Raw genomic sequence first — 11,809 nt, 5'->3', positions numbered from 1 at the left:
ATATATATATATATATATATATATATATATATATATATATTCACAAATAAACTAAGTTAAAATTACGTTAAAGCAAAATCTGTATAACCTTAAATTAAAAGTAATTGCAGGATTTTTATTAGATATCCCGTGAACTGTAAATTCAAACAATTATATACAAAAAATCAAAGATAATCGATTGAGGTAAACTTTAATGTCTATAAAGAAATATTACCGTGTTTACTCAACATTTTTATCGACTGATCTGAAGTGTAATTTAGTGTTTCTCTTCGCCTTTAAATCATCATAGAATGTGAGCATATTTTCTACAGGATTCTGATCATAGAGTGGTAGTTAAACAGAGAAGGATTATTTAAATATATAAAACTATTTATTTAAAACTATTGTGGGAGTTTCCTTAATTTAAAATAATATAAATATAATTTTACTACACAAATGGTAACTTGACACCACATTTTTGGAATGATCATTAATTTTCATAAATCACATTGTTAAATATATTTATTTCATTTTTATGTAATTTTACTAATTTTAATGCCAAATAAAATCACATGCTTGCACAAAAGTGATTCTTGTAAAAGAACGAGCGTATATTTTAATTTATATATTAAAAAATAAATTTCCCAAAGATTAACCTAACTTGCATATTATAAGAACATTATATTCACATTCTTTAAACAGGTTATATTTTTCGGTAGTAACATCAATCCTTGACCTACATTTTGAACATCGAGTGTTGGCTCCACAATACTGCAAATCTATTTCATACAAAGATTAACAAAGGGGAAATAAAATACCTTGAAGGGTATTGGTTAACATAAAATCATTGAAAAACAAATGCATAAAGTTGTGAAGATTTAAATATACTTTATGCCAGCAATATTAAAATTATGGTAAGCAGAAATATATTTTCTGTACTTAATATATAAATTTAACACATATACTGCACAACAGAGAACTAAATCAAAATAATATAAGATTAATCAATTATTTAAAATAATAAATTATCAATTTTAATATTTTAATTTTAATAGTGTTTACGTGTCAAAACAAGGTAAGCAAAAGACAAGTAAGTTACACTATGTATTACTGACAGTTATATTATCTTTTATCAATTCCAATAATTATACCTATGCAAGCTAACGGTTAATTAGAAAATATGTATTATAACCAGTGACTGTAACTGAGACCAGATAAATACTTTTTTATCTAGATAAATATAAAGGTAGTAAAAAAAAATATATTTCAATAAAGATAAAAATAAGCTCAACTGAAATTATATTCATAAAAATTAATCATTATTCATCTAAATAAAAAGCAGATACATTTTTAAAAAACAATTATTTTAAGTTAAATTAAAAAAAAAAAAAAAATGATCAGGCCTATCACGAATAAAACATTTTGTATATGTTTGAGGTGTAAAAAATTTGTCTGAATTTTAAAATGTTTTATTTTTTAGAATAAAAAAAATGAGGAAAGCATTTGATAATAATACTTATTTCTGAATATTATTTAAGCGTAAACGCTTTCCATGGTAAGACCAATTGTGCTGGAAAACACTAGTGAAAGATTATTAGTGGTAGATGGACAATAGGTATACCCATTTGGCCATTTAGCACGTCACGATATTTTACAGTTCATTAATATAAAATTAACGAAAAGAAAACATCTCCGCATGGTTCAAATAGTTTATAATGAAACAGTAGATGATGATGATAATGATTATTAGTTGTTATCCATTACCTAAAAAGCTATAATTGTCATTCTTGTGTATAATTAGTCTTGGTAAGGCCCATATACACATAAATATATATATATATTTATTTATCTATTAGAGCTAAATACATAATAGCTACATTTAGTCAATACTTATTAGGGTATACATTTTCGTTGAAATTAAGGAAAATATTTGAGTAATTTTTCAATCATATTAAGTTTAACTACACATTTTTACTATTGAATATTTTTGTCACGGCCACCCTAACGATATGCAGCAAAATCCCCGAGTTCCCGAAACTCTTAAAATATCAATTAAATATTATATATAAAAAATATACCTTGATAAATAAACAGTAGATAACTAAAGTGTTAATCTAAGATTGATAAATTTTTAAAGTTTATATTTCTTTCCAGATAAAATAATATAAATATAAACATTATCTATTTATCTATCTTATGGTGTGTTCAGACTATACGAGAACATTACAAAATCGATAATCACGAATACGGCAAATAAACGAAAGGTAACAGTGTGCAAGGATGTATTTAGGGGGGTGATATGGGTGTTAGAACACCCCTCATCGGCTTTATTTTATGGTATTTTACCATATTGTAAACTTACTTTGATTATTTGAATAAACGTTGTATACAACTTGTAGGTTTTACATATGCTGTTTTAATGTAATCATTTTCATTTATATAAATACGAGTACATGGAATTTATTTATTTAATATGGTGGAGGAGGCAGAAGCTCTATTTACCATAAGTCTAATAAATTTTAAAACACCCCGGTTAAATGAATCCTGGATACGCCACTGACAGTGTGGATAAACTTTTCCGAAAACTCCAACCAACACACAACAATGTTCGTAATGTCCGTATTATTCACTGGTGAGGTGGTATATCAAAGAAATTTTATCAATTTGGACAGTTTTTCGAATTTCCCCATGTTTGTTGAATTTGTAAACTGTGGTTCTCTCAACTTTCTAACGAATATTTACGTCAATTATGTACGCACGCGTTTATTTATTATACAATTTATATCTTCATTACATGAAAATGGAAGATATTGAATTTGAATTCACAGATGAAAATGCTTTGAAATTTATTGGTTAAGTCGTAAAAAAAAATCGCTTTTGTGAGATTCAAAAAATAAACACCATAAATTTAGAAATGAAAAAGTAGATGCATGGAGAGAAATAAGTAAAAATTTTCAAAATTCATCTGTGGTACTAAAGAAAAAATGGAATTCGATAATTCCATCATACAAAATGAAGCTTCAAAAATTACAAACTAAATATTCTAGAATGGGCACTTAAACAACTAGCAACACCTACATTACTTACATTACATTACCATACATTACCTACATTACCTTGGAACTGGGGTTCACAAAAAGTGTTCATTGAACATAGAAATATAAATCTTCCCTATAGTTTGGATGGATTGTGTGTCATGTTTACGAACACAACAAGCAAAAGAACAATTTGATTACACAAACATACCAATCTTTTTATATCATAGACTGTACGCATCTTTAGATGAACACTTAATTTATCTAATGTTTATCGATTTGTAAATCTATCTAGATGAAATAACAAATGATTAATATTTTTATCTAGATAAATCTCAATACTTATTATAACACAAAATATATATGATACAATATTTTATAACATGCAAAAAATTCAACGGTCGGTAGTTGAAAACGTGACGAGTAATTTAAAATGTTTTCATATCTCATTTTAACAAATACTATTTAAATGCAAAATTAAAATCATGAAATATTTCCCAAAATATAGCACAAATATAACGAAATTATAATAACGTATATAAAAGAAAATAGGTTTCCAAAATCAATATAAAATTATAATATAAAACCATAAAATATAATGACCTTAATTTTGTGAGAAAGTTATTTAACTATGAAATTCAATATTATGCATACAATAAGTTAATTTATATAGCTGTAAGTAAACGTGATTTTTAGTGTTAATAAACGAATTCAACGTATTTGATAAACATGCATGACATTGTTTTTATTATAACTAAAGTCGTAGATGAAATTACTTCTAAGAAACTTTCCTTCAGATAATAGATTTTATCATGTTGTATATATGTCTTAAGAGTTGTAAAAATTTATTTTTATGATTATAAAACTATTACTGGTAGTTATTTTTAATTTTTTTTAAATTTTTGTATTTACATCAATTATTAATCACATACATATTAGTTTTATGTCGATTTATATATTATCCTCTTATAAAGCTTAAAATTGATATTAATTATAATATAATATAAAATATACACTTTAATTGTTTGGATTAAAACTGTCGAGTAATTTGTACATTATATACTATACATTTCATTATAACTTAAAACAATCAAAAATAGAGTGTATATTTAATAATTTTATAAAATAAAATAAGTTTTCTATTTTATATTTTAATGTGGATACATTTTAATAAACTTCTTTCTTTTTCTTGAACTTATACTCATATTTAAAATATGCTATCACATTTTAATTTATATAAAATTGCACTATTAATGAAGAGCCTACATTTACTGTTTAGTAAATAATTAAATTTTTAATATTTAATTATTATTTTTTAATAAAATATAAATCAAATAAACCATATAGTTAATTTTATTCATGACTGAAAGGATAAAGTGCATTATTTTTTATAATTACATACGTTGTAGTAGGTTGCTTATTCGTATTATCTTCTGGTGGAGATGCAGGGCTAGGAGTAGGGTTACTTTCCGCAGGATTTTGCCGATTACTCGCACTATTTAGTTTAGTTGTCACTAAAAAAAAAAAAATACAAAATGCAAAATCAATATATGTATACATCATCAACAGTAAAGATTTATGGATAAATACAAGTTTTAATCATAAAAAGTAATTTATATTAGCTACTATTATTAAAATCCTAATAATAAAGTGAGCAAAAAATATCATTGTTATAATACATTTCTTGAAAATTAAAAATCCAAATTTTAAATAAGTAATTTTATTTAAAATCTAAATATTCCTTACACAGTAAAAATAACCTAACCCTAACCCTATCTTAACAATATTATTTAGCTTTAAGTTTTAAATAAACACATGAAAATATGAAATGTTTATTTAAACATAACTTTAAATTAATATAACTTAATAAATAGAAATAAATGAAATAGTTCTTAGAAAAATTATACTTCCAATTGATGGGTTTGAACTAAGAACGTTTATGATCAAACCAATTTTGTTACCCCATGATAGCTGATTATAATTATTTAAACGCTTTAAATAGAGACAACCCATAATCAAATTTAAGACTAACCAACTAAAATTTTTTTTGATACTTGCATATTATAAAAATTTACATATATTACTCAATTAAATCAAAATGTACACATATACGTATACACTACTAATGTATATATTAATTGGAGGTTCAGAAATATATTATATTTTCCTAGTAATTTAATTGTCATTCATGTTTTATTGAATATAAATTATTCATCCTTAACGTATACACGGAGTGTAAAACATATTATAAACCATAAACTAAAAAAAAAAATTACTTACAAACACTATTTCGTAATTCCAATAAACTATATAGATATATCTCACGACATAATATTGATAAATAAATAAGCTTTCTGTTTAAAATAATTTTTTTTTATTTTTTTTAGCTTTTGATCAAATTTTAATTTATTAAATTCAGTTTAGATAACTTGGTCGTAAAGTTCGCACGTATGCCGATATAAATATAACGACAATTCCCAATGTAAGCGCCATTACACGCATAATGCGCTATGGAAAAAAAAACCTCAATATTATAACAGACCTAGTACTCATATCCCAATACATATAGTCAAAAAACTATTCTTTATGATTCCAATGGTAAGGGATTCTCTTTTAAAATTTGGACAAAAAACCTACAAACTCTTCTGATCTAAATGTTGAGTATAATAATATTATATCATCATCCTTAATCATAAATTCACTATCACAACAACAAAAAACCAAAGTTATTCACATAACCAAACCAGTTTGCAGCTCCATCAATTGAAGACGATTCTAATGACGATATGTTTCCCGCGTCATGCAAAAACAGCCCATCAAGTTCTAAACATAATACTTATTTCAAACAAGCCACACGTAAATCCTACTCCGATCCAAGTTAAAAATTTAAATAATATTACATTATTCAAAAATGTGTTATCAAGTATAAATGATATCAACCATCTTTTAAAGCTACCCGGTCATTCTTAAGTTTTCGTCTCGAATACCAAGAAAGATTCAATACAGTCATTACCTATTTGAGGAAAACGAGTTTTGAGTAACATTCCTCTCTTCCATCACATCTACGCTCATTTCAGGCTGTAATCAGGAACTTACACCATACGATGACTACCTTCAATATTTCTAAAAATTGAACCACCTTCGGTCATACTGTCACAAGAGTCTCGAATATATTAAAACTTATCATTGCTCTACCACTCTCTTATTATGATTTAATACCCTTTGAAAATAACAACGATATTCTTAATTTAAAATCTCTATTCAATTCTCTAGTTAAAATCTAAAATCCGTAAAAAGTCAATTGAGGCCCACCTCAATGCCACAAATGCCAGGCCAATGACCATACTCGACGGTTTTGCGGTCACCATCCACGTTGTGTCAAGTGTGGGGACGATCACCTCACTTCTGAGTGCAGCAAAAACAGAAGCTACTCAGCCAAATGTGCCCTGTGTGGAGGTAATCACACGACGAACTTCAAAGGCTCTCCGTCATTTAAATCACTCCGTAAACATCAATTCCGTTTCCATCGTATTCCACAACAACACAAATAAATATTAAAATACTTAAAATACTTCATATCCTTTAAATACACATTTAAATCCTAATCTTATGCCAATTTCTTATGCACATGTTCTTTCTGATGCTGTACACCAACTGTCAACTGTAATACCGGAGGTTATAAAGAAAATTCTCAATGATTTCATACCTATTATTACTCCGCTAATAGATTTACAATGGAAATTCTTTGAACAATTATGTTTAACTCCATTTATATCCATTCCTTAATTACTAATATCCACATTGATTCATTTCATTATCTACCTTAATTATCTATATTTCACATTTATAATATCAAATATTTTTATCTTGTAATTATTAATATTTGTTCTCTTCCCTATCAAATATTGTAATATTAAAATTTATCATTATTTACGTAGAAACATAATATTCTGGTTTTCGACACTTTTAACACTATAAAAATAAAATAGTTTTACAGTTATATTTAAATTAAAATATTATAAATTACTATATATAATTGTGTAACCTACATTTTTATATAAGCCCAACTACATACACTTGTTTAAATACACATATTAATTATTAATTAATTAATTCAATATTATCAAGTAGTACTTATCCATAATCATTTTAATTTACTATAACACAATCATTGTAAAAGTTAGTATTTAATATTTTCTAAAAATAGTTTAATTTTTATATGGTCCCACATTCATTACAATAAATAATCGAAAATGCACGAATTAAACCCGTCCCCATGTACAATCACTGAAATATCACGCCTTATATTTTCACTCGTTGTTATACACTTATGTAGTGATGAATATCCGTGTTCTATGGCCGATAATTTTAAATTCACATATTTCAAACAACTTTATAAATTTACTACTACAAATTAAAAATTTTAGTAAATACTTTTTAACAAACAAAATCGAAAATGTCATTATTTTGGAGTTGATGGGTTTATTTGATTAGAACTGACTGCCATAAGTTATAATCACTCAATTCCAATACGACAATAAATTTGACTTAATCTATATGGTAGTGTTTTCAAAGTAAATTGAAAACAATCTCAAACACAACTATCTTAAGTTTAACATACGTTTAAAATTAGTTATTCTTCACATGGTATTATTATTTTTTACTTCCTTTATAAAATCTGTTTTATTTTATACATATTTTATGTATAAACACATTCAAACAAAAATGTTAGATCATGATTTTTTCTCCCAAATATTCAATATTTTGTATAATTTTTTTCGAATAAAAAATAAAACCGTTTATTTAACAGTATTGAATTTGTTGTTGTTGTTAAAACACATTAAGATAGTAAAATCGTTTCAAAAGTTTCAAATAGCATGCCAATCGATTTAAAATTTGGATGTAGATTGAGTATATTATATGTTCGCAATTCCAAATAGTTTGAAAAAATAAAAACATAAAACAAACATCAAACTCAATAAATAGTCTATTTTATAACAATTTCAATGCTAATATTTCATGGAAGTTTTATCTGCTAACAAAAATCTAAATCGTTTAGCTATTTGAATGATCTGAGAATAATGAAAATTTACAAGATAATCTTATCAAAATTACGTATCCTTCAAAATATTCAATAAGATATCTACTATAATTTATAGTTTTGAGTATATAATGAAACAATTAGAAAATAGATTCTATACTTTTTTGGATTAAAAATAAATGGTAAATAATAAATTAAATGTCAAAGTAATTGACCAATAAGCTATGCACATTTTTTTAATTTTTTTGAATCATTTTTTGTTCATATAACGAAGTTGTATAATATAACCCATTACATGCTATTAAAATGTTTCCCTACCGTTAAACGATAATCTCATACAAATATTTACTTTCATTAGCTAATGAAAACTGTTCTTGATCTAATCTTTACGTTAATTTTATTACTCGACATAAATACATGATGTGTGAGTTACAAAGGTAATGGTTTATACCAAAAACATTTGTATAGTATACCAATAATATAAAATATAACCTAACTTCTCCAAAGACATTAAGCTTAGCTATTGAAGTTTAATTTATGTCGAAAAAAAAACTTATAGGATTTAAGAGATTTATTGAAATAGACCCTTAAATAGACGACCCTTTAGGTTTTAGTAAAAAATGCTTATTAACATTAATGCTATTGTTGGAAAACTTGGTTTATAAATCAATAAATTATGCAATGTAAAATTATTATCAATTATTTTATTAACTAAAAACGTACAATTTTAAAAAATAAAATCACTTGGTGAAACATTAAATCTTAATAAATTTAAATATATTTATTGTGGCATATAATAATACATATTAATAATAACGATTATTATAAAATAGTTAATTAATAATAATTAAATAATATAATAAAATAGCTGTTATCTTATAAAAATTTAAATCAATTAAAATGTATTTCATCAAAGATACTCGTCTTTCAATTAAATATTTTACCAATACATAACATATGCAATCGATGCTTATAAAAAGTTATGCTTAACATATTTAGTTATATGATGTAAAAAAATTATTAACATTCATGATAAAGTAATGATAAAGTTTTAACTTAATTCAAATTGTTCTTATTCCTTTTATCTTGTAAGACTGACCAAAACTACAATTTAAATTACGATATTATAACTACCATAACATATTAAATAACAAATTTAAATTAGTTATAACTATGTCAAATTCCATTTACTTTTAAACGTTTATTATAAAATATTGTTAGTTGGCTTCTGAAGACAATAAAACTAAAATAAAAGATTTGCGTGTCACTCTACAATCTTATGATTTATTGTTTAAACTTTTACCACAAGTTAATATTATTAACAATTACTAACGATATCTTCCAAGAGCTACATATATTAGAAAACACAAAATTAAGAGATTATTATGAGGAAACGAATTATACAGTTTGAGAAAGTTTTAACTAAAAATCAGTAAATTATAATATATACACATTTTAATGGTCCTAGAATAAATATAATCCTATTAATACTAGGTAAAATAATTATTATTTTCATATCAATAAAAATATATCATAGAATGCATAAAAATAACAATATTATATTTCAAGAAAACTTTTACTAATATTCCTATGTCTTTATTTTAATTGTACACATACTAAACTTATTTTATAAATGTACATTTGCGTGTTTGTATATAAGTATCACTAGTATAGTGAATCTATATACAATTGACCAGTATTCGAGGTTCAGTATAATAAAATAAATAATTCAAATATATATTAAATTATCAAGGGTCACTTAAATGCTTATTAAAAGATAATTATTTTATAGATAGCTAATTCAAAGATAGAATTCTTGATGTATTGGATCTTGAAAGTTTTGTTAATTTGTGCTACTATCTTATAACTCTGTGTGTATGAAAATTTCACTTAAATTTCGGCCTAGGTATGTATTGTTAACTGGACAATTTAATAATAACTATGTAATGTGACAATATGAATAATGTAACTAAAATATAAAATACAATATTAAATTAAATTCAATAAATTATCAAACAACGTGCATATAGTATATATAAATATGTTTTATACAAAAAAATTAGTTTAATATATTACTGTATGTTTAATTTTATGTAATTTAATAACTGTGGAATTGCATAGTATACATACAATAGTATAAAGAAGTCTAACAACCCGGATCAAAAATATTCTAAGCTCCCAGAGTCACTCACTGCAGCTATCAACCAAGACCCCAATTCACTTTCCAACAAATTTAAAACAAATTATAAGCATAAACTCTACGCTTCAAAATTTTTATTTAATATTATAATATAATATTAATATTATTTTATTTAATATTATAATATAATATTAATATTATTTTATTTAATATTTTAATATTTAATTTTATTTAATATCATATACTTATAAATATATTTATGATAATTTTAATTAAATTTAATTATTTTAACACTTCTGTCAAAGGTTTATGTAATATAAAATAAAAAAATTTAACAGCAAAATCAATTTATTTACTTATTAGAAGGGCGCTTGCCAAAAATTGAGATTGCTTTTAAGAAGATAACTGAATATCTTCTTCAAAGTAGTATCGATAATTTTTCTAAAACACAGATAAACTTCTATTGCAGTATCTAGATTTAGCAAACTCCCACAATTTTTTCTTAAAAATATTTTCCACTGTAAGTGACAACTTACTTGAATTATAAATACATAATTTTCACATGCTCAAATATGACGAAACGAGAACAAACCATAAGTGTCAAGTTACTTTTATGAAGGAACCCATACATGGGAAATTAACGGACAATAATATCTAACCATTTTTTCAAAACTAAATAAATTTTTTACCTATTTTTTACCTTTTTTTATACTGACTATCAAATAATATAAAATCGTTTAGTTTGACAGATGAACACACGCATATAAAAATTAATGTTTTTATAATAATATTTATGTAACAAAAGAAGAATCTTAAAATTCTATCTTAATATTATCAATAGAACAAATATATTTTTATAATAAAAATGTCAATAAAAGGTTATCATAAGGTTATATAACTTTACTGTTTTCGTTTTAGAAATATTAAATTGTATTATATGGTTAATTCAACTATATATTAATCATGTCCCAAATGTTTAGATTGTAGAATGAACATAACTTATGATATTTGAATACATATTTTAATTTTGTTTATATTATATTTAATTAATCTTCAATTAGATTAATTGATGATAATAATTTGTCAATAATTAAACATTATCAAATACTGAATTTTACTAAAAAAAAAAAATTAAAGTATATTTTAGGTAACTTACTTTTGTCTTGTGCTGTCATTAAACTTGATGACAGCGTTTGTCTGATTTTACTGAATCTCGTGCCTTGTTCTGGATTTGATGACTCAGAGTTCGTTTCCGGTACAGGTGGAACAATCTAAACATAATATATTAAAAATATTAACAAAAAAATCAAATGTTTCTAATTAAAAATAGTTACATAATACATATTTAATAGCCATGATTTTGAAATAAATTAGATCAGGTGCAATCTACTTTACATATAAAAAGACATTTTATTCATTTTCGAAATAGTTAATTTAACTTTTAATGAAAGAATCAAATTTTTTTTTTTTTTTTTAATTTTTAATTTTTCGGTTTTAAGGACGAACAAAATTATTTAATATTAAACTTAATTAGAATATTTTTAACAGATAAATATTTGCAATTATTTGTACAACATGTTAAAGAAACACAGAAAAAATGGAAGAGTACATATT

General features: G+C 23.9%; 1 protein-coding gene across 1 annotated transcript in view; it reads right to left on the bottom strand.

The window, feature by feature from the left end:
• Positions 1–11,809, bottom strand: part of LOC112693122 (regulating synaptic membrane exocytosis protein 2) — a 199,236-nt gene that overhangs the window by 119,467 nt on the left and 67,960 nt on the right. The window contains exons 3-4 of the mRNA XM_025568049.1: positions 11,352–11,466; positions 4,417–4,528 (exon numbers count right to left, since the gene is read on the bottom strand). Coding sequence (XP_025423834.1) covers positions 4,417–4,528; positions 11,352–11,466 — 227 coding nt within the window. The remainder of the gene's footprint in view (positions 1–4,416; positions 4,529–11,351; positions 11,467–11,809) is intronic.

The sequence above is a fragment of the Sipha flava genome, unplaced genomic scaffold (genome assembly GCF_003268045.1).
Source record: "Sipha flava isolate LNK unplaced genomic scaffold, YSA_version1 117_pilon_pilon, whole genome shotgun sequence".
NCBI lineage: Eukaryota > Metazoa > Arthropoda > Insecta > Hemiptera > Aphididae > Sipha > Sipha flava.
Note: the sequence above shows the minus strand (reverse complement) of the source record. Positions and strands in the feature narration are given on the sequence as shown.